The 27936-nt window shown below is 45.7% G+C and overlaps 1 protein-coding gene across 4 annotated transcripts in view; it reads right to left on the bottom strand.

Annotated features, from left to right (window-relative positions):
• The window catches only part of LOC121545412 (slit homolog 3 protein), a 194543-nt gene that overhangs the window by 53315 nt on the left and 113292 nt on the right, over window positions 1-27936 (bottom strand). For 2 of the 4 annotated variants that reach the window (XM_045208274.1, XM_045208277.1), the window contains exons 5-9: window positions 26919-26990; window positions 20983-21054; window positions 9065-9136; window positions 6335-6498; window positions 5395-5539 (exon numbers count right to left, since the gene is read on the bottom strand). In XM_045208274.1, the coding sequence (XP_045064209.1) occupies window positions 5395-5539; window positions 6335-6498; window positions 9065-9136; window positions 20983-21054; window positions 26919-26990 (525 nt within the window). Of the gene's footprint in view, window positions 1-5394; window positions 5540-6334; window positions 6499-9064; window positions 9137-20982; window positions 21422-26918; window positions 26991-27936 lie in introns of those variants that run through there. The other 2 variants (XM_045208281.1, XM_045208280.1) reach the window with 2 other exon arrangements.

Below are 27936 nucleotides of genomic sequence, written 5' to 3'. Positions count from 1 at the left end.
CATCCCCACAGCATGATGCTGCCACCACCATGCTTCACTGTGGGGATGGTGTTCTCGGGGTGATGAGAGGTGTTGGGTTTGCACCAGACATAACGTTTTCCTTGATGGCCAAAAAGCTCAATGTTAGTCTCATCTGACCAGAGTACCTTCTTCCATATGTTTGGGGAGTCTCCCACATGCCTTTTGGCGAACACAAAACGTGTTTGCTTATTTTTTTCTGTAAGCAAAAATAGCTTTTTTCTGGCCACTCTTCCGTAAAGCCCAGCTCTGTGGAGTGTACGGCTTAAAGTGGTCCTATGGACAGATACTCCAATCACTGCTATGGAGCTTTGCAGCTCCTTCAGGGTTATCTTTGGTCTCTTTGTTGCCTCTCTGATTAATGCCCTCCTTGCCTGGTCCGAAAGTTTTGGTGGGTGGCCATCTCTTGGCAGGTTTGTTGTGGTGCCATATTCTTTCCATTTTTTATAATGGATTTAATGGTGCTCCGTGGGATGTTCAAAGTTTCTGATCTTTTTTTATAACCCAACCCTGATCTGTACTTATCCACAACTTTGTCCCTGACCTGTTTGGAGAGCTCCTTGGTCTTCATGGTGCCACTTGCTTGGTGTTTCCCCTTGCGTAGTGGTGTTGCAGACTTTGGGACCTTTCAGAACAGGTGTATATATACTGAGATCATGTGACAGATCATGTGACACTTAGATTGCACACAGGTGGACTTTATTTAACTAATTATGTGACTTCTGAAGGTAATTGGTTGCACCAGATCTTATTTAGGGGCTTCATAGCAAAGGGGGTGAATACATATGCACGCACCACTTTTCCGTTATTTATCTTTTAGAATTTTTTTAAACAAGTTATTGTTTTCATCTCACTTCACCAATTTGGACAATTTTGTGTATGTCCATTACATGAAATCCAAATAAAAATCCTGTTAAATTACAGGTTGTAATGCAACAAAATAGGAAAAACGCCAAGGGGGATGAATACTTTTGCAAGGCACTGTATATCTATTTTTCAACAAGAACAAGAAAATGTTATAGAAAGACATATATAGTAGAGCTCTGCTCTGAGGGATCTATTTACTCTGATTCCTGAACTACAGATTGAGTGGAGGTTGTTTTGGCTGTTGTTCCTGTGCGGTGGGTGTAACAGTAATTCTAACCTGGCAGAAGAACGTGAAAACAATTTTCAGAGAAATGACCCCAGTAAAGTCCTGACAATACATCCTTTCATTAGCAGTATATTGTTTCTGGCTAAGGTAAGTGCTGGAGTAATGTATCCTACATTACCGTATCCATTTGTTATGCAAAGGTTATACACTATTGGCATAACAACAGCGGTGTAGAAGCGGTACATATCAGAGAAATTACCCACCTGTCCTTTAGTGCAGGAGTCGGAGCAATCGATATGTATATCAAATACCCTGACTGAGGATATATGGACGCGCTCCAAAGCGGAAATCCAATCAGCCTGTGGCATGGCAAGACGCAGTGGACACACGCACGCAAACACACACGAGCACACACACAGACCCAAACAAGGGTGGTCAGGTCATATAAAAGCTGCACTTTATCTCAGTAAGTAAAGCCCCTAACCAGGCCGCATGGGGTGCAGAGAAATGTCTGAGCCGCCTTGCAGGGCTGCCCACTGCTCCAGACACTGAGCCCTGAGCTGGGGCAGGCAGAGTGAGAGCAGATCCAGAAGTGAGGGGTCCACCTATGTGTCTGATTGAGTGCAGGGGCCTCCACTGTGCTAGAGATGAGGCCCAGCATCCATTAACTGCTCTAATAGGTCTGATTTGGCTCGGGGGATAATTGTGTGGAGCTGCTCTGTTGGCTTTAGTGCAGGGGTTGTCAAAGTGGGTCCGCGGAGGTACTGCAGGGGTTAGCGGCCAGATCTCTTTTTTTTTAATGAATATTACTAACAACAGATTAAACGACTATTGGCCAAGGGATCCGTGGAATAAGTTAAAAGTGTGTAATACAATACAATGTAATGTTATTCTTCTACAATGCATGTTCTTAACCTTGGGCAACATGGGCCTGGGAAGCTCACAGGAATATTGGTATCCACAGTACTCCACCAATTATATTTTTTTAAACTCAATACTATTCCCCCCAATTTATTATATATTGTTTTACACAAATGCACTGTAATTTAATTTAAACTTACGTTTTTTATCTTCCCACGTGGCAAAATGTGTAGAATTGCAGGATATTAGCTTTAAAGCAAAATAAAAATAAAATAAATAAATAAAGCTGCAACAACAAAATATACAGTGCCTTGCAAAAGTATTCATTGTTTTTCCTATTTTGTTGCATTACAACCTGTAAATGAAATTTATTTTTATTTGGATTTCATGTAATGGACATACACAAAAAAATAACTTGTTTCAAAAAATTCTAAAAGATAAATAACGGAAAAGTGGTGCGTGCATACAGTGGGGGAAAAAAGTATTTAGTCAGCCACCAATTGTGCAAGTTCTCCCACTTAAAAAGATGAGAGAGGCCTGTAATTTTCATCATAGGTACACGTCAACTATGACAGACAAATTGAGCATTTTTTTCCAGAAAATCACATTGTAGGATTTTTAATGAATTTATTTGCAAATTATGGTGGAAAATAAGTATTTGGTCACCTACAAACAAGCAAGATTTCCATCTCTCACAGACCTGTAACTTCTTCTTTAAGAGGCTCCTCTGTCCTCCACTCGTTACCTGTATTAATGGCACCTGTTTGAACTTGTTATCAGTATAAAAGACACCTGTCCACAACCTCAAACAGTCACATTCCAAACTCCAATATGGCCAAGACCAAAGAGCTGTCAAAGGACACCAGAAACAAAATTGTAGACCTGCACCAGGCTGGGAAGACTGAATCTGCAATAGGTAAGCAGCTTGGTTTGAAGAAATCAACTGTGGGAGCAATTATTAGGAAATGGAAGACATACAAGACCACTGATAATCTCCCCTCGATCTGGGGCTCCACGCAAGATCTCACCCCGTGGGGTCAAAATGATCACAAGAACCGTGAGCAAAAATCCCAGAACCACACGGGGGGACCTAGTGAATGACCTGCAGAGAGCTGGGACCAAAGTAACAAAGCCTACCATCAGTAACACACTACGCCGCCAGGGACTCAAATCCTGCAGTGCTAGACGTGTCCCCCTGCTTAAGCCAGTACATGTCCAGGCCCGTCTGAAGTTTGCTAGAGTGCATTTGGATGATCCAGAAGAGGATTGGGAGAATGTCATATGGTCAGATGAAACCAAAACAGAACTTTTTGGTAAAAACTCAACTCGTCGTGTTTGGAGGACAAAGAATGCTGAGTTGCATCCAAAAACACCATACCTACTGTGAAGCATGGGGGGTGGAAACATCATGCTTTGGGGCTGTTTTTCTGCAAAGGGACCAGGACGACTGATCCGTGTAAAGGAAAGAATGAATGGGGCCATGTATCGTGAGATTTTGAGTGAAAACCTCCTTCCATCAGCAAGGGCATTGAAGATGAAACGTGGCTGGGTCTTTCAGCATGACAATGATCCCAAACACACCGCCCGGGCAACGAAGGAGTGGCTTCGTAAGAAGCATTTCAAGGTCCTGGAGTGGCCTAGCCAGTCTCCAGATCTCAACCCCATAGAAAATATTTGGAGGGAGTTGAAAGTCCGTGTTGCCCAGCGACAGCCCCAAAACATCACTGCTCAAGAGGAGATCTGCATGGAGGAATGGGCCAAAATACCAGTAACAGTGTGTGAAAACCTTGTGAAGACTTACAGAAAACGTTTGACCTGTGTCATTGCCAACAAAGGGTATATAACAAAGTATTGAGAAACTTTTGTTATTGACCAAATACTTATTTTCCACCATAATTTGCAAATAAATTCATTAAAAATCCTACAATGTGATTTACTGGATTTTTTTTCCTCAATTTGTCTGTCATAGTTGACGTGTACCTATGATGAAAATTACAGGCCTCTCTCATCTTTTTAAGTGGGAGAACTTGCACAATTGGTGGCTGACTAAATACTTTTTTTCCCCACTGTATGTATTCACCCCCCTTTGCTATGAGCCCCTAAATAAGATCTGGTGCAACCAATTACCTTCAGAAGTCACATAATTAGTTAAATAAAGTCCACCTGTGTGCAATCTAAGTGTCACATGATCTGTCACATGATCTCAGTATATATACACCTGTTCTGAAAGGTCCCAAAGTCTGCAACACCACTACGCAAGGGGAAACACCAAGCAAGCGGCACCATGAAGACCAAGGAGCTCTCCAAACAGGTCAGGGACAAGGTTGTGGAGAAGTACAGATCAACATTTCAGAAACTTTGAACATCCCACGGAGCACCATTAAATCCATTATTAAAAAATGAAAAGAATATGGCACCACAACAAACCTGCCAAGAGAGGGCCGCCCACCAAAACTCACGGACAGGCAAGGAGGGCATTAATCAGAGAGGCAACAAAGAGACCAAAGATAACCCTGAAGGAGCTGCAAAGCTCCACAGCGGAGATTGGAGTATCTGTCCATAGGACCACTTTAAGCCGTACACTCCACAGAGCTGGGCTTTACGGAAGAGTGGGCAGAAAAAATAGTTACACTGAATAGTTATGCACACTCAAGTTTATTCTTGTTTGTTTCACAATAAAATATATTTTGCATCTTCAAAGTGGTAGGCATGTTGTGTAAATCAAATGATACAACCCCCCCCCAAAATATATTTTAATTTCAGGTTGTAAGGCAACAAAATAGGAAAAATGCCAAGGGGGTGAATACTTTCGCAAGCCACTGTATCTCTGCCTCATGGGACAATGTGTAGATTAGCAGGAAATTAGCTTGAAAACTGCAAATGTCTCTCTGATGCCAAGAGTCAGGTTGTTTTATGTTCCTCCCCTGGGCCTGAGACTTGGTTCGTCCAGCCATGTACTGCAGACTTCATAGTAAAACTCCTGGTAGGCAATTGTTATCGCACTCAAGTTGTGTTCTGATTATGAGGGGGTCCCTGATGAATTTGCTAACACAAAAGGGTGCCCCGGCCCCAAAGAGTTTGAGAACCCCTGTTTTAGTGGACCAACCTCCATCCAGCCAGTCAGCCAGCAATCCAGCCAGCAGCCCAGAGGATAGGATAGGATGAATGTGTGTCAGTCTCAGTACAGAGCAGAGCCACCATGCACCTGTACCAGCAGCAGTAATAAGCCTGTTAACTGATGTTGATAATTGAGTTTGTTCCATTACTGGAGCAGAGGTAAGAAATAAACACACAGGACATTTTGTACAATGTTAACTACACAATGTTCTGAGTGTAGGCTTCCATCAATGAAGGGAGGCAAAGAGCGATATACATGAGTAAAAGTGGAAGTGATTGTTAAAAAGCAAAGTTAGTACACTCACATCTCTACGATGCCCTCGGGCAGGTTGGCTGGGATCTCCGTCAGGCCCTTGTGGCGACAGTCCACGATGTTGTTGTTGCAGGTGCAGGAGGCCGGACATACTGACGCCTGGGGAATACAGGTACGAGGCTCCGCATGAGCTGGGCCTGAGAGAGCGAGAGAGAGAGAGAGAGAGAGGGGGTTGGGGGAGAGAGAGGGAGAGAGGGAGAGAGAGAGAGAGAGAGAGAGAGGGGGGAGGGAGGGAGGGACAGGGAGGGAGAGAGAGAGAGAGAGAGAGAGAGATATGGAGGGAGAAGAGAGAGTGAGAGAGAGCAAAATAAAGAGAGATTATGCACACTTTAATACAAAATGAAATAAAAAGCTTAGTGTGCCATGTTGAATCAGCTTAATAAAGCTCTAGAATAAGCAACATAAATCTAAATAAAAGGGCAGGAGATACAAGTCAATGACATTTTTTTAAAATGGCTGTTTATTCCTGGCTGTAATAAAGCGAGATAATCACAAGCACAGGGGCTGCCTCTATCTATCTTCCTCTCCCTCCCTCTCTCCTCTCTCTCTCCCTCTCTCTCTCTCTCTTTCTCTCGCTCTCCCTCCTCTCTCTCTCTCCATCTCTGCTCTGTTATTGTCTTTATTTGCAGGTTAATTACAGGACTGCCACTAATGCGGAGGACTGTATTTCTGCTGCGGCTGCCTGCTGGAGATTCATCAGCTGATTAATGGCTGCAGGGAGGGGGTGGGAGCTGTTCATTAGGCCCAACCGTGAACCCTTTTACCAATTACATCCTAGAGTCAATTAAAACAAGAACACCAACCGATTCCACTGATTCATTGGCTTTTGACTTTGCGCTATAAAAGACACTGTTCATTTGGAGATAACATAAGTAGTTCTTGTGTTGTTTTTAGTACAGTGTGTTGTCATGGTGATTTAGTTTAGTGCATACCTGTGCAGGTGAAGTCTTTCTTCTGGACATCAGGGATGTTGAGGCCCCTCATGCTGGCGGGGGCCATGCACTGGGTGAAGGGGGCCAGGCCACGCCTCTGCCGCAGCCAGTCGGACAACCAGGACAGGTGGCAGTCGCAGTGCAGATTGTTAGAGTGCAGACGCCTGCAGAGGGAGGAGTGGAGAGAGAGGGAACAGCAGTGGTCAGTGCAGGTTGTTGGCTGCAGAGGGTGGAGCGGAGAGAGAGGGAACAGCAGTGGTCAGTGCAGGTTGTTGGCTGCAGAGGGTGGAGCGGAGAGAGAGGGAACAGCAGTGGTCAGTGCAGGTTGTTGGCTGCAGAGGGTGGGAGGAGAGAGAGGGAACAGTAGAGGGCCAGTGGCATAACATAACGCATGAGAAAAATGAACACATCTAAGGCTGAGTAGAAGAATCCACTCACTGCAATATATGCTCCCAAATGTGTTTACAGTGTCAATGAAATGGACGTTTTATCCTTTCTTAGGTCTGAGGCTACTCATGGCAGAACTGCTGTGTTTATGACTCTCTGACTCCTCCGTCCTTGACAGAGATGCTGTGGTTGTCATATCCAAGACCGGCGCATAAAAGCGACTAATGTATATCCATCTGTAGACGCAAGAATGGGCCCTTTCTCTCAGCCAACACCTTCATTTCCTCAAGGTCTCCCTCAACAATATGGCAGCTCTCCCAAAGAAGAGGACAGGACACGACACACAGGGGCTAAATCACTATCTCTCAACAGTCATTACGAGACCGACTGGACGAGAGGAGAGGAGCTGAGAGGAGAGGAAACAGAGGGAGCAAGGGAGGGGGTAGGAGAAAGAGTCATGTCAGCAAATCAAAAAGGCACTATACCCTTTTCAAAAAGTCGGCAAATGAAATACGGGTGCGATCCGGTTAGGGGACAGGAATTGCTCATTGAGGATAACAGCGTGGGTTGTGGTTTTAATGGAGCTCTTCCCATTATAAATCCAGTTTATAGCCGCCCGTTGTTCCGGATTAATTACACATGAGTGGGATTAGAGAGATGGAGGGATGGAGAGATGGAGGGATGGAGAGATGGAGGGATGGAGAGATGGAGGGATGGAGAGATGGAGAGATGGATAGATGAGCTACACAATGAGACGGAGCATAGGGTTCATACACCACCGCTCTGCGGTCGGCTGTGTGTGTGTGTGTGTGTGTGAGTGAGGTGAGCTAGGTGTTCATCCTCAGAGCCTGCACAAAAGGGCACCTCAGCTCATCTTGTGATCCACACCGACACACACTGTGAAAATGACTAAAGTAACTACCCCTTTCGCAGTAGGAGCCCTTACTCTCTATTTGTCCTGTTATTGAATGGCAACGCACCATGGGGTGATATCATTTGATCTAACTGAATGGCTGCAGGACAGAGCTAGTAAAAAGAGTGTGGGGGAGAGATACAGAAAGAGAGAGAGACAGAGAAAGAGAGAGGGGGCAGAGGGGAGGTAAGCTAAGCTATTTCATCAGAAACCTTGAGCCACCCACCCTTCCATCCCCCCATCCCTGCTAAATGGATTACAGACATCTCTAAACATTTGATTTAATAAGTTGTTTTTACGAGCAGCAAATTCAATACAGAGATCTCAGGGATATTAGAGCCAGAAGATTCAATACAAAGGAACTGGGAGCAAGATACGTAGGGGCGGGTGGGGTAGGGGGAAGAAGGGGGAGCCTCGGCTCAGATAATTCAATACTGGCCAGGGAGCAGCAGGTCGGCCATCCCAGCGTCAGCAAATTCAATCGTGAGGAGACGAGGAGGAGGCGAGGGGATAGGGATGGGGAGACTGCTGAGCCATGGAGCATGTAGCGGAGTGGACAGCTCTAAGCTCCAGGCCCCCGAGGAGCACCGGCAGCAGGCAGGAAAAGAGCTGATGACTGGGGGGGGCTGGAGGCTGGGGTCTGGAGTCTGGAGGGAGGTCTGTCTGTCTGCCTGTCTATTGCGGACACCACCCTACTATTTATGTTCGTCCTGGATGGTGCAGCAGTGGAACACTCACACCACATGGTAATAATAACCAAAGCGTCCCAGAGCCCACTGCTTAATACCCAAGGTCAGCCGCAGAAGAGAAACATCCTGGCAAGTTTGGGCACTATGTAATTATTTGTATTGATTGTGGTTGGGGAGACAATGTGAGTGAAGCGGGTACAGTGACAAAGTCATGCACAGCACCGGTCTCAGTGGACGGAGAGAAAGACAATGTCTGCGCCCTCAGACCCCCCTGGGGTTTCTGGGTAAACAACCCCAGTGAGCTGGCATTCCATCCCCCTGGCGACTGGAGACACCCGTCCCCCCACCCGCCCAATCACTCATCAGGGTTGCCCCAGGGTTTGAACACAACAATGTGTGTAAGAGGTGAGAAGGAACATAATGGGTTTTTATAGGGAGTCAGAGCTCGTGAACTTAAAGAAGCCATGCCTTGTTGCGGTAATTGGGATCTAATGATTATAAGCATGAAACAATGGAGAGGTAACCACTCATTATGGAATAATAATCTTCTGAGATGGATCCTGTTTCTACTCAGCTCCTTGGTGGTATTTCACAATGGCTGAATCCCAAATGGCACCCTATTCACTATATAGTGTACTACTTTCGAACATGGCCATAGGGCTCTGGTCAAAAGTTGTGCACTGTATAGGGAATAAGGTAGCATTTGGGACACATCCAATGGTATCCTCATCATATACTCACAGAGTCCGCAGCTTGGGCATGTGGTTGAAGCTGGACAGAGGGATGAGGGTGATGTTGTTGTTGTTGAGGGTGCTGCAAGAGAAGGCAAGAGAGAGACAGACAGTACATTTAGAAACAATAGCCACAATCCACAAAGACAGTCATTGGGTTTCACAAGTAGAAAAAACTGAAAAAAATACCTTTAAGAAAAAAGGCATAGGTGTAAGAAAGTAACACACTGATCGAAAGAAATTAAACAAAAAACACAAGTAATGGACAATGAGCCGCCTATCTGCAGGCTATCTATATATCTACTGTATCTATCTCTGTGTATCCAGAGGTGATATAGCTAAGTAGCCCAGTGTAGTAGCGCAGTAGCAGTAGCAGTGGTACCCTTCTCACTCACCCAGCAGGGGTGTATTCATTAGCAAAAAAACGTTGCAAAACATTTTGCACCGTTGAAACGAAAACAAGAGTTTCTACTGGACAAATTCAGGTAGGTCCCTCCCCATTTGGTTCCTTTTGAATACACCTCAGTGCTTCAAGTTTGTTTGAACAACACAAAGATGCTTGTCAGAGTACTGGATGACGCCTGTTGTTCACAGCATACTGTTTATCCATACCTCATCCCCTGCCTGCCTGTCTGCCTGTGTTGTGGGCCATATGATGCTGCCCGTGCAGCGAGTAATAAGCTTTAGCACAACGATGATATTATCAGCAGCATGCGGAGGGAGGGAGGGAGGGAGGGAGGGAGGGAGGGAAGGAGGGAGGGAGGGAAGCAGCAGTAATTGTGGACGGCAGTCATCTTCCCTTTCTCTCCATTCAGCAACAGTAACTGTGATTAGTACTGCTTAGCTGACTTCATCTTGTAATCTAGCCATCCCTCTGTCACTAGATAACCCCCTCCATCTCCCCCCATCCCCTCTGTCACTAGATATCCCCCTCCAGCTCACCCCATCCCCTCTGCACCACCTAACCTGGGAAGTCTAAATGTGCGCCTGTTATTTCTACATTTGGGACTTTAATGGTTCCGGATCGGCTCGGTAGCTAGAAACAGAAAGTGCTGAAAGTGCTTGTTTTACAGCGTTCAGGGGTCTTACTGTACTATTACTGGTAATAAGGGTTTAGAGGAGACTAGAGAGAATGCCGATCGCAGCAGATCCTCAGTGTAGAGTGGACAAGAGTAAAGACTGACCTGCTGGTTTACAGTTCATGCATGTTTAAGGAAAGTGGTGGGAGCACCAGGCAGCGGCCACTGGTGTGACGCCACGTTGATACTCTGTTGGTCTTGTCATGTTTTAACTCGCACTGTAACGGGCTAATTCAAACCCACAAAGGAGAGAGGAGGAAAATGGATATGACCACAACGCAGCATGGTTCAATATATCTGTGATCAGATTTATAATTCGACCAGTGGAAAATCCCCATCCAGGCAACAGCAATGCTCGCAAAAAAAATGGAAGAAAAAAAATCCCCTAAAATAAAATACTTGTGGAATTTTAAATGATGTTTTAATATTTATTTTGGAAGCAATCAGCAGGGGGAACACATTATGAAGAACGAGGGGGGAAAAGGCAACAAAATGGCATGGAAAATGATTGTTATTCCACAATTAAATTATATACGGGGCGGAATCACCCTTGTCAGTGCTGACCAAATTGGCACTTCTAGTGAAGAGAGTAACTCTATCCCCCTTCTCAAGGCCACTGTGGCTCGGAGGCTCATCTGGCTTAGAACTACTGCTGGGTTTTTGCCACAGTGGAGGGAGGGAGGGAAGGAGAGAGAGGGCGGGAATGAGAGAGAGAGAGGTGAGAGGGAGAGTGAGAGAGCATGGGCCGGGGATGGGTCTGTCTGGGCATAAGGGAGCAACGCCCTGGTAAAACCCTAGAATATTGAACCATCTACAGGGGAAAATGGCCTCTGCCCAGGAAGGACACTCACTTATCTCTCCCTCTCTCCTCCTTCCCCCCCCTGGGCAGAGAGAGATTTTCCAAGGAGTTGGCTGTCGTGATAACGAGGAACCAGAAAGGAGTTAGCGGCCAATGTGCTTAGCTACATCCATATTTCAACATGGTCATTTTTAACACTGTCGGGTCCTAGAGGGTATTTAGCCATACGATTCACATTTGATCCAATTTACTGGGGGCCATGTGCATTTGTCCTGATTTCAGTAATCACACAGACATGACAGAACTCCTCCAGTATGTCGACTACTAGAGAAGCAGTCTCTCAATCACGCATAACAGCTCTTTCAAGGTCTTTGTCTGCCTAGTTAAAATCCACTAACCTGCTAATCTAATATTGGAACATTAGAAAAAGGCCTAATGGTTAAATATAGGCTGATCTGTTGCAGCTGACATTAGCTTCTCAGGCATGTCTGTCTGTCACAGGGGGGGACATGTCATCTGTTGTGTAGTGTAGTGTAGTGCTGCAGTGCTGTATAGGGCCTCTCTCTCTGTCCCCAGCCAGGGAGGCAGTGATGGAGCTGAGTCTTTACCAGCAGCTCATGAGGTTGATGCTATCGCATGTTGTCTAGAGGGCCTGCGGAGTCAGATCTCCGCCCCCAGCCGTCAATCTCTCTTTCTCCCTGCTCTCTCTCTCTCTTTCAATCTCTCTCCTTCTCTCCCTCTCTCTCTCTCTTACTCTCGCCCTCTGCTCTCTCTCGCCCATCTGCGCTCTCTTTCTCTCTCCCCCTCTATCCCTGTCGTCCTTCTCCACCTCTCTCTCTTTTTCCTCCCCACTTCGTCCTTCTCGCTCTCTTTCCGACTCCACCGTTGGGGACTGCCGCTGTTCCTGTTACCTCTCTATCACTCTCCCTCCACCAACAGCCATGTTCTACTGACACACCTAGCATCTAGCACTCTCCCTATCTCCCTATCCCCCTCTCTCTCTCTCTCTCTCTTGCTTTTATTCAGCTTTTTACATTTCGTTTTTCCCCCGCCTTGAATCTGCACAGCATGAATTAGCGTGAGTTATTTATTTCCTGAATGAACCACTACTGAACTACTGATTCTTAATGAAAGCAGGGAATGTTCGCTGAGTAAAAACAATGCCGCAGGAAGACAATGGTGTCTGTGTCTCTATTATGTTGTTTCTAGGCTTTAATGGGATCAATTGAGTATCCTGAATTATAACTTGTTGTGTAGCAGAACAATGTTACTTTATGATTTTCTTTAGAGCTCTATCGATGTCCTGGTCAATGGGATTATTCTGCTATTAACCGACCCCATTACTTCTCCTTAAAACAGAGACAGGCTCTGTCCGAGGTACGGGTTCTCAGATATCTTTCCAGTACAATTTCTTTCTTTGCTCTCTGCAATGCTAAGAAAGCTTTCCCACAGTTGCAAAAAGGCCTACTTTGGGGTCTCGAGTGCTCTCTGCCTCTCTCCAGACCCTCATTAAGGCTTTTTGGAGAGGGCCCCTGGATACTTCACTTTTAAAAGAAGGACGCCTGTTCGGAGCCAGGGCTCAGCTGAAACCAGAGAGGGGGGCTGGGGCTGCAGTGGAGAGGGGAGGGTAGGGCTGGGATGGACAGGAGGAGTGCATACGGCTCAGTGGCGCTGACTCAGTCACAGAGACTCACAGAGGCTTGAAATCAGGGGCCTGACTGACACGCAATGCGACATGATGGTGTCATCATCAGCAGCACACTGCTCTGCCATGGTGTGTGTGTGTGTGTGTTTGTGTGTGTGTGTGTGAGCGCATGTGTTGCTGTGTGTGAGCGCATGTGTTGCTGGGTGTGTGTGAATGTGAGAGAGAGCAGATTTCAGGTTGAAGGTGAGGAGATTTTCCCCAACCTCTTTGACTGTTCTCTCGGCGGGCATATTAGAGTGGCACATTGTAATATCTGAGGGGGCGAGAGGTGAAGTTTCCCACGGGTTCTGCTCCTGGCCATTTCTCCCTCACAATGGGTGTGTGTGTGTTTGTGGGGGCTGATTTAAGAGTCTGTTTCTTTCCCAGGAACGACCAGAGTGAAATCCCTCTCTCTCTTCATCTTCATCATCTCACTAAGCCTCCCTAAAGACACCGTGAGAGTGTGTGTTTAGAGGGTCTGATTTTAAAAAGCCTTGAGTGTTTGAACCAGGCAATCTGCATGTTCCGTCTGTGTGTGTGTGTGGCTCTCCTCTTCCTGAGTCCCATCATTGTCTCAGATGCCTTCCCTCCCTGTGAGATGTGACATTTCCACCATGTTGCCATGGAACTCTGGATAAAATTCACCACCACCAACAGAACAGCCAATGGCGCAGCGGCAGCAATGTTGGAGGCGGCAGGTTGAGAAGTGTCGAGGCAGCGGTGGAGTTTACAGAACCAGCCTGGAGTTTTGGGGCCTTGAAGTCAAAACAAATGAGCAGAGTGCCTCCAGATGGGGCCTAATTTCATTGCGGCCATCGTAACTCATCCACCACTTGTTGCGGCGTGACGGAATCCATCCGAAAGGGATGGAAATGTTTGCCTTTGTTTTGCTTAGCGTGGAGGGTTCAGCTAAAGCACAAAGCCGCAATCAGATGTTATTCTACTAATTCAAATGAACTCGCAGAGGATAAACAAAAATAACATGCAGCTCAAAATCCTGTCCACGTGTTTTGTGTCTAAGTGAGGGCTTATGAGAGAAAAAAGACTACAGTGAGGCGCTTGGCACTTGGAAATTATCTTATCCAATAGAGACATGCTTTATGGATCTGGAAAATTCTATCTGCAACAGAGGGAGGGCGGAGGGAGGAGGTGAGAGGAGGGTGGAGGGTGGAGGAGGAGAGAGGAGGGAGGAGGGGGGAGGAGGAGAGAGGAGGGAGGACAAGAGAGGGGGATGAGAAAAAGAGAGGAGGAGGATTCAGGTTTTGGTTCTGTAGATGGAGGGCACTCAGTATTAGCCAGCCACATATTGCAGCCAGGGGCACATGTAGGACGGACAGACAGACAGACAGAAAGAGAGAGAGACATGAGTGCCGAGCCATTGATGAGGCCATTACAGCTTAAATGAGGACAGATTGAATCTAAGCTGTTCCCTTCCCTTTTTGTCCTGGCGCACAGGAGTGAGTGATTAATTGTGCATTGGGTTGGCTCTGCTGGGACATGGTGGGGTCGTTCCTCTCTTTCCTCCCACTCCCTACCGCCACTGCGCTGTTTGGCGCAGTCACACCACCCAGAGATATCGTAAGGGGCCACGTCTGGTGGCAAGGCAATTTCCTGTGCTTGAAAGTGCTGTTTGTGTGCTAATGACAGCCCCTCCTCACTCGTCAACCCCCCCTCTCTCTCTCTCACTTCTTCTCTCTCTCTCTCTCTCTCTCACTTCCTCCCTCTCCATCTCTCTTTCTCTGCCTGCTATCTGACATATAAAGACCCTTCTATTGGCTGAGGGCAACCTTTCAATCAGACCACACTGAGGTAAAGACTGATTTGTCCTTTGGGAGGCACACTGGTGTTGGAGATTAAACATGCATAGAATATCTGATTCACACAGAAGACTCAGCCCCTGACTGTCTCCTCTCTCTCTCTCTCTCTCTCTCTCTCCTCTCTCTCTCTCTCTCTCTCTCTCTCTCTCTCTCTCTCTCTCTCTCTCTCTCCTCTCTCTCTCTCTCTCTCTCTCTCTCTCCCTCTCTCTCTCTCTCTCTCTCTCTCTCTCTCTCTCTCTCTCTATACTCAATCTCTCTGTCTCTCTGTCTCCCCCCCTCTCTCTCTCCCTCTCTCTCTCTGGGTTATGTGCTCCTCAGTGAGCTACAACTAGGCCTCAATCTCTCTGGCCACAGAAAGGCATTAATCAAGAGGAAACATCAGCAGTGTTTATGACATAGGCAGAAGTGAGGTCAGAGTGGATACAGACCGAGGGGCAAGGAGACTGAGGCTAGGTCAGGTCACATCAATTCCCTGGAAACGTCAATGATCGCCTGGCCAAGGTACAGCTGAGTGACTTAAATACGAGGTAAAGGCCAGCCAAACCAAAAGCACTGAATAGCAAAAACAGTATATTTTTGAACCGGTCCCTGTATATAAAAAAAAATCTTTTTCTGAACCAATGCATTTAGGTTTCGATCAAACACCCACGCGTCTCGCCCTAGACGGCTCTGGAACCAAAACGTGGCCACAGAAATGCGATAGTTTCTGGTGATCACCGCAGAGCAAATGAGCCGCACTGCATATAACGTCTCACTCACTAACACTCACACCATACAGCATCCATTCAGTCTGGTTATCCACAGTCAAATCACAACCAGGTCCAATAATGCACTTTTAACAGTTCAAATAAATGACACCGCGTCAACTCCAAAGGCAGTAGGCAACGAGGCAGGGGTGGAGGGGTGGTGGGGGTGGGTATCCACCCTGGTTGGTGTAATTTGGCATGCCATGGGTCTTCGTGTGAGAGAGGTGCTTACCACTCACCAGCGGGTTCAAAACATAATTAAAGTCTACTCATGTTAAAGAGGGCATCTGTAACCTCAAAGGGGAGGAATGCATTTGGTAAAATAACAGTAATAGAAGAGAATGCAGTATCAAACAAGCCTGGTGAATCACAGAGTGTTAACATAAGGTGAGGGGAGTCCATGTCTCCATTCAGATGGTTATGGAGTAACTCAATCACTCTAGTTGGAACACGGAGGTCCCTGTCAAAATGTCAGGGAAATGCAGAGGGCACACATTGACAAATGACAGTGTTTGGCAGGGCGGAAGGAGAAAGAGAAGGAGGGGGGAGGTCATTTGTGGTAATGTGAAAACTTGGTCCCTCCCTTTTCTTATCAATGCGTGATGAGGTGAAAGTGACCTTGAGATACTGAGCATGGAAATGTCTCAGCTGCACTTCCATTCCTCATAAAAAATGACAGAGCCTGGTAGGTCGGCACAAAAAAAGAGAGTAGTGTTCATTGAGAGCCAGATTTTTTTCTGTACAAAAAGTGGTCATTAAATATGCAGCGGCCCCTCTGCTCTGGAGAGTGCAGCAAGAGGGGGGAAGATGGAAGACGGAAGATGGAAGATGGCCATGCACCACTCTGGTAAGATCACGGGGGTTTCCAAAGACGACCTGCAGGCAAGTCTGAATGCTCTTTGGCTTTTCAAAGAGCATTTCAGACTTGTATAGATTTGTGACAGCTAAAGGACAGATTTAACACATGATTTAAACATTATAACCAATAAAATAATGTACAAATAAACATATTGTAAGTCACATTTTTATCATGATAGTTTTCACTAGTATAATATAATTTTACTCTCTCAGTTAAGAAATTATAAACCATATTCACCACCAGTTAATTGAGGGTAATATTTGCTTGACCAGTGTTCTCATACAATGCTAGTATTTTGATCCTTAAAAATCCAATAAAATGTGGTAATAGATTTTTTATACACAATTCATTTGCCTAGTGAAACTCACATTTGACAAGTATCTTCAAGGACATCTTGACATTTATTTAAATAAAATGTCCTAAGAGCAGAAACCGTCCAATGAATAATCATTAAAGAATCAGTGGCTTATTAGCCCACCCATCCCCTCCACCCATCCACCCAGCTGTATGTTGGCCCACCATGCAGTGTGCTCTGCTGGCTCCAGCCCTTTCTCCATCTCATTGAGATGCAAGGCATGCCCAATATAAGAAAATGTCCAAGATAGCTTTGAAGTCATTAGTTCAGTCATTAGCACATTTATGTTAAATACAAATTACAATTCATCACCAGAAAGGGCCAATCATTTATTTTGTGTTGCTTGGCAGGCGTTAAAACTGTATTCAGTCATTTGAAGTCACAGAGCTGCTCTCATTATGGAGGCCTATTTAGCCCTCCACTAAATCAGCTCTTATTCATTAGCAACTTGGGGGAATGCTTAACATCTAACACAGAGCTGACGTGATTGTTTAAGGAATTCTTCTTGGGGGAAATAGGACTTTAATATTTGTTGTTTTCTATGATCAGAGATATTTCTCAGCCACCCATGCATCAATAGGAATGAGGTCTTTGAAATGACTTGTTTATATCTAAAGTCAGATGCTGATCTTTTTTTAAAGAAGTTGAATGATCATTGTGATTAGAAACATCAGATGTGTCGACCACCCGAATCTCAGTTTTTTAAAAGGGGTATATGGACACAATATTTTCTTGAGATCAAACTACAAAGGAGCACTTATAAAAATGTCACTTTTCTTGACAGCTTCAGTAAAAACTTGTCCATCTGACTGTGACTGTAAAATCATTTCGTCAACCAGTTACCATTTACATACTATAAAATTCCCAATTTTCTTCTTTGGGTTTTTCCCTCCTGGACAAAACACATATTACCAACATATTTCCTTTTTTTTTTTTTACGATTTTGTTCTCCAAAATACTTTGTAAAAACATGGTGGTCTGACTATGTGGAACAAACACGGCTGGTCATGGAGAAATTTGTTACATCAATAATACATTATCTTTGCTTTTTCCTCTTTACCACAGGCACTTAGAAGGCACCTATACTTCCCATGCCAGATCAAATAGAATAAAAATAAATAAAAAATAAACAGTAAGGTACAGCTTTAGTGCAGTGATACCCTTTGATCGTTTCACATGAAAGAGAGAGGATCTCATCTATGAGTTCAATTCAAAGGCTAGAAGATGGCACAAGTACAAATACACTGAAATACACTGGCTATCAGGAGAAATAGACATCTTCTGCATCATGAACATTGTCATTTCAATTCTACACTGTTACACTGGGGAATAGATATAGACCTGAACATGAAGATGCTTTCCGGTATACCGTATATACCGTATACCGGGGTATTTGGAAAACGCCACGGGATGGTTTTTCAATACCATCAAAACTACTTATTTGAAGTTTTTCAATACATTTTAATATTTGTAGCTACTTTTTGCAATCAACTTGTGCAATACCTGTTAGGAGATAAAGCATTTCACCTGTTATTTTACATTATGAAGCTTACCATAGTTAACCAGAACAGTTAAGCCAGTCACGTGTCTGTTTGTAAATAACACAACGGGAGACGGTGGAGCTGATGAGTCCATAGCGTTCTATATCTATCAGCGAGTCTCTGTTGTGTGGCGCACACGAGGTGATGAAGTTACACTTATATGCAATTCACTACTAAATGTTTGCCGTAAGAAGTCAAAGAGCTCTGGATGAGTTGTCTGTACAGCTGCCATTTTTTCCCCTGTGCTTCCTACTAGTGTTTTTTCCCCCTCCTCCGTTCTTCTCCCCTCTGCTCCGTGTACACATGCATCTTCTTTCAGAAAAGCATGCATTACAACTTTGTTCATTTGCACAATTTCTCTCGTTCACTTTCGCTTGTAAATGTCCATTCGGTAGCTACTAGCTATGCTTGTATGTGCTGGATTTGCCTGTCTTTGCAATTAGTTTAAGTTCGTTTTCGCTAGTTAGCATTCAGCTAACAGCATTTATATGATTTCGCTATTAGTTTGTGCAAATGTTGTTAGCATTCTGGTAATAGAGGCCCATTGGGCTTTTCTTGCATTTTTAGCGTCCCTCTGTGTGCTATGCCGGTAATATCGTAAATCTAGGGATAAGAGAAGGACAGTATGACAATATGAAAGGATAGTATGACAATATGAAAAGCTGGATACCGCCCACTTACTGTATCTATTTGATCACTCTTTTGTTGCAGAGAATATTCCTGCACGGCAGGAAATGCAAACTTGTAGTGTATTTTGGGTTTAAATAGGCATCTGAAGTTTGTGATTTCCACTTTGAAATGTCAGATTTGATTTGCCCTAACGAAAAATGGATTGCCCGACATAAATGTCCATTAATTATAATCCACAAAATAATTCACATTTCCTATTGCTGCAGCATTATTTTCCTGCTGTAAATGGACACAAATTAAGATCCTACATCTGTAGGTACGCTACCATAAATTCTAACACTTTGTTTTATTCTAATTCAGAGAAAATTGCTCACAGAAAAAGCCTAATCTACCAAGAGTGCATAACCTAATTAAAATGATGTGTTTCTAGGAAGGCAATCACTGCCTAGTGCTCCAGTCCAATCAGTGGTGTAGTGGTTCCTGAAGAAGTGGGTATACTCTAATTTTGCAAAAAAATCCCAAATGGCCTAAGGAATGGCAAAAAATGATGTGTAAAAATACTATGAGAAACAGTGACATGTACTCTGAATGACTTAAAGTAATAAATCCCATATTGGTCTTTCAGTCAGGCCAACCCAAGCTGTACTGTGCAAGTAGGCTAATAGTAGCCCTACTATTTAAGTAGATAAATGAGGCTGTCAACTGAGGCAGAAATTCACAGGTTTCAGATTTATTCCATTATTTTTCACTCTCAAAGTCACACTTTCTTTTTTTTATTATAGAAAAACAACAATTTTGGACAATGCTTAACCATATCAGGAGACCACTTTTGGGGTCTGGGAAAAATCTTAGACATTTAGATTTTGAGTGTAGTTCCTACTTTGATACGCATCAGTGTGGATTAAGAAGTGAGTATACGTAATGCCCACTGAAAAAAAGTGGCGTATACCTATGTAAACCCACCACTACGCCACTGAGTCCAATTATCGTCTTCAGATGCAAGGACATATGGGCGAATTATCATCTTTAAACAACATGTATTTACATCTTCACATTCTCCACAGATGTCCGCTTCGTAATGGGCTGTGGTCGAGCATGAGGAAGTGCTGTATTATTCATGAAAATTGAATCCACACACGCTGACTTTCATGCCTGGTGTGTTCATCCGGCTAACGCCATCTCATCTCCATCGTGCCATTTTGTGTTGTGGTCATGAAACCATCGCTAGCTGCTCTATGAGCTGAGGCACGCCTAGGGCAGGGGGAGAAGGATGTTCAGAATGAACAGCCAGTCCAGTAGCACTATCATTCATTCCAACATTTTCTGCACTGCCTTTGAGCACAGCCCTAATATGAAACCTCAAGTAATGTTAACAAACCGACCTGCTTTTTTGCAGGTTTTCTGTAATGCCGGTAAGTGAGACTGACTGTATGTCTCTATTGGTCACAAAATGAGCCCTTCTCAGGGGGGATGACAACTGCATTTAGCGCCCTGCCGAAGAGCTGATGGATGGGCTAGTATCTGGGAAATGAAATCCCTGTCTCTCTCCCCCAGCAATATTGTCTATTGCTGTCCTATCATATCCGTAGTAGTGCTGACTGGGTTATCTTCACTGTGCTAGGGCTGGAGGTGCCCCCAATGAACCCCTCTGCACCAGGACCTCACAGCCTGGGGGGGCTGCAGGGGCATGTACCTCCCTCCCCCTGGCACTCAGACCAGTCCAGACCGAACTAGTCCAGATCCCCAGTAACACCCTCAGCCTCAGGGAAGCATTTCAGACACCATGCGACAGTACAGCAGCAGCTCACCACCCACATGCAACAGTGTCTGTCAGGCCAAGTACTGAGTCTAGTTTAAAGCTTTACACTGGGACCGAGGACACAAGCTAAGCCTATAGTTTTCCTACTGAGTTGATTCAATGCATTGACACTATTCCCTGACAAGGTTCTGAATGTTCTGGAATCTCTCCAAGACATAGCATATATTACACCACAGCAGATGACCGTCTAAATACTTTTAACAAGCAACAGTGCACAGACAGAGGATGCTTCGAAAAGTGACGAACACATAAGACACCTTGCAAGGCGCTAGCTAGCAGCTTAATGTCACAATGCAGCACAGAATGACAAATGAGCCTGTTTAAAACCGCGGTCACACAGTCGATACAGAGAAACAGAATGCACACGGCGGACAGACGGACTAACACCTCAGGAGGATGACACTATCACTGCTGCCGCAGGTAGCATGCACAGGTAGGTACGCCGCGCTGCTGCGACTTCAAATGCAACACACTTTGCCCTTGGGGGACATTCAACAGAAAACACAGGAAGATAGAGAGATAGCGAGAGGGAAAAAAGGGAAAAGAAGATGGTCCCTGCAGAGGAGAGGAGGAAGGGGAGGAGGAGGAGGGGGACTCACAGTATCTCCAGATCGCGGAGGGCTCGGAAGGCTCCATCTTCGATACAGCTGATGTGGTTGCTGTCCAGTTGCCTGAGGAGAGATGAGAGACAGGAGTCAGCGGCAGGTCTGTCTGCAGGCGTGGAGGTGGAGGGTGGAGGGGGCTGCTGGAGGTGAGGGCTGCAGGAGGAGTGCCGGTGGCTGGGGCTGGTGATGGAGGTGGCTGGGGGGGCTGGTGGTAAGTAGGTTATCGCCAGGCAGCGCACAGCACACACTCAGATCTCAGCTCTCACCTCTGTCTCACTGCAGCCTGCCAGGTTAGGAAAGAAAAGGACCAGCTGGCTAAAGTGGCCTGTCTGGCTGCAGCCTATCACCTCACTCTCTATACTGCCCCGTGAGTGGAGGAGAAGGAGAGAAAGAGAGAGAGAGAAAGAGGGAGGAGGGGGGTTTGAGAGAGAGAGAGAGCGAGAGAGAGAGAAAGCGAAAGAGAGAGAGACAGACATTAGGAGAGTGAACAGGAGGCTGGCTAAAGCGTACAGCCCACCCCGTCTGTCAACTCTCTGTAAATATTAATTGCATTTTATTCCCTCCCCCCTCCTGTTCTCCCCCTCCTCCTCCCACCCCTCTACCTTTCATTTTTTTAAAGTCAGAAAGGGAGTAATTTCATTACATTAGAGTACCCAATCCATTACGAGCTTTTACCGGCTCTGTCACTGAAACAATTTAATTAAAGGAGATGGTTCGTAAATCAGCCCGGGTCACGATGCCGGACTCCCAGATGCTCAGCGTACTCATTCCTCTTCCTTCTTTTCCTTTTCCTTTAATTTGCAGACCTAAGTATGCAGCTCCCCCCCCCCCAACCCCCATCTCTCCTCTCCTCTCTCCTCTCTCCTCTCCTCTCCTCTCTTCTCTCTGCCCCCCAAACAGGAGATGGATGGAAGACAAGGCACCACAAAGGGCAGACATTTAGAACGCTCTCCCAGACCGTTTATCCAGACTCCAAAAAGCTTCTGTGACATTTAACCTGTTACAGACACTGCCTATGCATCTTCTGCTCTAGGCTATAAAAAAGACCATATCTCCCTCTAATCTCCTCTTCCTATACCCACCTCCTTCTCTTCCCCTTTTACTTTGCTTTCTATCTTCTCTCTTCTTCTCTTCCGTTGCTTCTCCTCTAGTAAAGCACCTGTTTCCTGTCTGGTCCTAATCTCTTAGCTGAGGAGACAATACATTTGGAAAGCGTCCACCAGAGAGGAAATGAAATAGGTAACATGTTGAATTACAATGTCTGCCGACAGATTGTGTGTTGATGCCTCCTTTGAGATTATTCCTTCACACTTTGGTATAAAACATTCACATTGAAACATTCACAATGAAACCGACCATCTGTGTAGGATGGAAACAAGCAATGTTATGGCACAGTACACTCAGATGACATATTGGAGGCATGCTTGTCAAGCTTAATCTAATTTCATGATAAATGTCTTTGAAATAATTTGATAATTAGTAAATGTGTTTCATGTGAAGGGTGGAGGATACCATGATCAAAGCTTTTTCGTACTTTCGACCCTTTACCTCTAGTTTCCATTTTAGGAAACATCAGAGGTACTGAGTACAGCGCCTGGCTCTGCTTAGCTTGCATTCTCTAGGCTCCAAACAATCATCATATTTGAGAGATTATTTCTGTTGTCTGACAGCTTTGTGCACTTGGCTCCCTTCAAGGGATCGCAGGACCACTATCAATCCCATGTATAGGGCAGGAGGACGGCTATTGTGTGTGTGTGTGTGTGTGTGTGTGTGTGTGTGTGTGTGTGTGTGTGTGTGTGTGTGTGCGTACACATTATGTGTGTATGTGTAATGGGTGTTATGTGGGGGGAATGAGAGTCCCAAATTGTATTTCCTTCCATCTAATTACATTGGCCTTTAATCATCCCAGTCATAAACAGTATTGGCAGTTTGATGCTCCTGTCTTCCCATTCCCCATCTGGAGGAATATGAAAAGAGGAGAGAGAGAGAGATAGAGAGTGAGAGAGTAGAGAGATACAGAGATACAGAGAGAGAGAGATTAGAGAGAGAGGGAAAGAGAGAGTAGAGAGTCGAGAATAGAGAGCGAGGGAGCAGGCCTAGGCCGTAACAGTACCGACCCACTCAGCCCAGCCCTATTAATCTGTCATTGGGAAGGATGGAGCAGGATGCTAAACCAGCAGCCGTACGCCTCCTAATTAATTTGGGGACCCAGTTGATCGACGTTCATCAGCTAAGACAACAGGAAGTGAATGAGAGGATTTGTCTCTGTGGTGGAGGGAGCGGGGAGCGCGGTGGAGCATGGTCCCTTACAGACAGGGTCTGTGTCACCAAATGGCACTCTATTCTCTATATTTGGGACACACCCTTATAGAGGCTGCTCTGCTGTCACTGGGCTGGGTGACGGAGAGACTAAAGGGCTTCAGGAGGAGGGGAGGGCATAGTGGAGGGGATGGAAGGATGGAGATAAATCACACAGCCACTCTATAGCTAGCTACTGTGTCCTGATTAGCACAGCTAGAGGACAGTAGCTATCCAGTCAGTGTCCTTCTGTGGACGGACGTGGACACAAGGCCTAAAGACTCTCTCTACTAATACTGTGTGTACTTGGACAAAGGGGACACTGCCCACAAGCCTAGGAGCTGTGTGTTGGAGCTGTGTGTTGGAGCTGTGGGATGGTGTGCGTAGTGTGGTTCAGTGGGCAGAGGCCTGGGTACAGCGGTACAGTGTGCCCGTGGTGCTTATCGAATCGTGTGGTGTGCGTGGTCAGGTAAGCTGCGCCAGGAGCAGTCGGCGAGCTGTGGACAGCGGGAACGGGATTAGTAGGAAACATAAAAGGCTGAGCGCCGCCATCTGCAGCGAGCGACACTTCTTTCGGTCCGAGGTGGTTGTAAAACACACCTCGACAGCACCTCCCACCACCGACCCATAATTCAAACAAACGGCGAACTGGCACAGCATTCTGGGTAGGGGAACATGGAGTGAAAGACATAGGTGGAGGGTGGGGGGTTATGAGTTATGCGCATGCATTGTTTTCCCAACCAGCTGCAGAGCTGGACTCTCAGTCTCCCCTTGCATTTAGTTGATATAGCATTAGTGAGGCTGCAGTTTTTAGACCAGAGGGATGTCAATGCGCTAGTCTCATACATGGCCAATAACTCACTGTCAGCCCAGCCCAGTGGAGGTTTGGTTTGCTGGCTGACAGAACTCTCTATACTGCCACAATCGCAACATAATGTCTGTCATGTTCATGCTCTCTGGCAGATAACCTTATAAAACCTACAGTGGGCAGCCATTTTGTTGCTGATCGACAACATTGTGGATTGGCAGATTGTGTGTAGGATAGACAGAGACAGTAGTCAGTCAGCAGTGTGTGTGTGCGCGTATGTGTGTGTGTGTGTGTGGAGCTGACACTTAACTGAAACCAGCCAAGGGCGGCAGGCCCAGAAACCCCAGATACAGATCCTGTCTTCTCTGACATATACAGATGTGTGACAAATGTGTCTCATTTGTTGAGTGAGCAGATTAGAATAACAACCTCTGCCAGTTTCTTGGCAGTTAAAAAAAAGGAAAAGCCAGGCAATCTGATTGCTGAGTGAAATTAATGCCACTCCAGTTTTCAGTAGCCAATAAAGCTTTCTCCAGGATATCAGGGTTGGGATTACGAGTGTGGGGAGAGCGGTGTGTCCCTACTGCTGTAGCGCAGTACAAAAGGATGGTATTAGGAGAAAGAGGGGAGAGTGTATGAGAAAATCAATGCATGGGCCAACTGGGACCTGTCAGGGTTTTTCTTTTGGAGGGTTGGACTGTTAAATCAGGAGTCACCTTGCTGGGTTGTGCTGGGGCTGGGGTGGAGGCGTCCTGAGAAGGAATGGGGGGCGTGGCAGGGAGAGGGGAGGGTGACGGATGGGGGTTACTAAAGAGTCTCAAGCAACCACTCACTGTCTCCCTACCTCCCTGTCTCCTATATGGTCTGCAAACAGCTGAAGAACTGTGCTAAATGCTTCAACACGGTGACAAGGCTGCTGTGATTGCCCGTCCCTCTCTCCTTTCTCGTCCCTCTCTCCTTTCTCTTTCGCTCTCTCTCTCTCTCTCTCTCTCTCTCTCTCTCTCTCTCTCTCTCTGCCTCTCTCTCTCTCTCTCTCTCTCTCTCTCTCTCTCTCTCTCTCTCTCTCTCTCTCTCTCTCTCTCTCTCTCTCATGAGTAATGAGCAGCTCGCTCTCCATTCATCAACCGTTTCGAGGAACGGAGTGTTTTTTTGGGGCTGGGGGGGGTAACACAGGGAGATGGAGGGGCACCTCTCATACACGTTAACCTGTGGAGATGAGTGAGGAGAGAGAGAGAGGTGGGGGGGTCTCATCTGGCCAGTGTCAGAGTATGGGGGGTGGGGGGCTGGGAGTGACAGAGGGTGGTGGAGGGGAGCCTCATTGAGTGGCAGCGGTGCCCTAACACAAACAGACAGGCACTCCACTTATTTTCAAACACAATTACTCTGCCCGAGCTTTAAAGCCAACCTGGCTGATTGTTGCTCCTACACGCAGCGCAGCGCATAAAATGAACCTCTCTGACTCATGTCCTTAAAGGAGATGCGTTACTTTATCACACTCTCTTTCGGAATAGAAAGCACTGTGTGGCTCTGTTTATTTGGTGGATTGCAGGTTATCAATAGCGCCACAGGCAGGGACAGGACAGGAGATCTGGTAGGTAATGGAGGCCAGCTGACTCCTGGCTATCCTTTCTTCTCTCTCTGTGTTTTCTCTCTTCTCTCTCGCTCTCTCTCTCCCTCTCTCTCTCTCTCTAGCTGGGGGGACTTGAGTGGGTTCCTGTCCATCAGTCTTTAAAACAACATGCAGCTGCATTCTCATAAGGAAAACCAAAAGATCTGGTTGAAAAAGGCACCTCAGTTCAGCCCTCAACACTGAGAGGGAGGTTATCTAGAAAGGCAAGACAGGTTTCATTCTATGGATGCGTCCCAAAAGAAACCCTATTCCCCATAGGGCTCTGGTCAAAAGTAGTGCACTAATGGGAATATGGTGCCTATTGGGACTCAGCCTAGGATGTGAAAGGGAAAGTGGATGATGTTGATCGGATAGTGGAGGAAACCACCCAGAACCACCCAGACTGACTTACAACCCAACCCTGGGAAAAGGAACAGACCCAATCTGAGACTTACATACTAGTGGTGATTCTTAACTCCAAACACAGTGGTCGGCCCATTAAGCCTAAACTCAACAACACGTCTCTCTATTAATTGAAGTGAATCATCGATAAGCCCTCCTCTGATTGGCTGATTTGGGACTGAGTTTTCGGGAATGCAATGTTTATTGTTCTGGGCAATGAATGGGGGCCATTGGCTGGGAATTGCTTTCTCTTTCTCTCTGATATTCCGCCCAACACCATCACCCGGCAACATGTGCGGGGAAGCATACATTGGCGTAGAATTGGCTCTGGTCTGGAAATGGGGCGTGGTTTTTTATCATAATATCATCAGACTCCATGCAAATCAGAAGCAGGGGCTTCTCACCACTAATACTGAACTGAAGTAACCATGTGGGTGAATACTGTCAATGAAATTAAAATAGAAAGCCATCTTACTGTGGCTTGATGACTACCTGGGTTGTAATTTCCAAAGCAGGATTAATAAAAGAGTCAGTGTATTAATTGTGGTGTTATTTATTAGAATCTCATGAATTAATTAATGTACAAATAAATGAATGGACGAATGAATGAATTAATAAATGAATGGACAATAATGAATGAATGAATAAATTAATGGACAGGAGACTAGATACTTGTTCCAACAGACCTGAACCCATCTACCTCTGACAAACAACTTTTTCCTCACTTGTTTTTCACAGAGAAGCCATGCCAGGTGCTTGTTAAAGTGCTTTCTATATATGGAGGATAGAAGAGGATGGAGTGGGGCTACTTACAGGTTTTTGACAGTTGTGATCCCACGGAAAGCCTTACGAGGAACTGCCTGGATCTGGTTCTCACTGAGGTCTCTGGGGAGCACAAGATAAAGACAAAGATGAAATGTTAGGGGGTTGTTTGAAGGCACAACTCACATTTCAGAGAGGTGAAGCGGTTAAGAACATATGAGCATTCTGGAGCATTCTGGGGCGCCAGCGTTCTGCTGTGGAGTAATGATAGCCGTCCCTTTGAAGTCCAAAATCAAATTGTTCTACAAACCTTAAACATCATATCTTCCCTTTCCTCTCAGTCTGCCCTCTCAGATCCCCCTCTCTCTCCCTGTTATGTGTGTGTGTGTGTGTTGGGGATTCATATGTGTGTATATTTGTAATGTAAAACATTTCCAATTTTTTTACTTGAGTAGAACCCTTCGATAGCGTTCCATTATTCTCCAGGAGAAATGAAGCAATCACATTGGGTTTGAGTAACATGAGAACGCTTTAATAGAAAAAAATAATACTCACAAACTAAGACATGGCAGCACATCACTATCCTGACAGTTTCTTTTCTCCCTCTATGCATTCGGTTATGAGTCAAATTATTTTTGACATGTCACAATGGTTTTGCTTAACTTTATTAAGCTTGTTTGTTTGTAGATGCTTGTCGGGCAAACATCATTTTGAAAAGCAGAATGCAATTACTGGGCAGGGAGGAAGTAAATGAGATATGGAATATCTGGGGGGATAATCAGGGTGTCTGTCTCCCAGTCATGCCTGCTCCACATAACAGAGAGAGACCACCGGTGGGCTTAACCCCACTGACCTTGCTACAACCAATTCCTGTAATAAACAATCAGACAAGGATCCAAATACACTGTGGAATTCTGCCAGCCCATGTTTTCTCTCTCACTCACTCACTCCCTCACTCCCTCACTCACTCACTTACTCACTCACTCACTCACTCACTCACTCACTCACTCACTCACTCACTCACTCACTCACTCACTCACTCACTCACTCACTCACTCACTCACTCACT

Source organism: Coregonus clupeaformis, chromosome 3, assembly GCF_020615455.1.
Source record: "Coregonus clupeaformis isolate EN_2021a chromosome 3, ASM2061545v1, whole genome shotgun sequence".
In the NCBI taxonomy this organism is placed as follows: domain Eukaryota; kingdom Metazoa; phylum Chordata; class Actinopteri; order Salmoniformes; family Salmonidae; genus Coregonus; species Coregonus clupeaformis.
The sequence above is the reverse complement of the archived record's forward strand: the minus strand, read 5'-3'. Positions and strand labels throughout refer to the sequence as shown.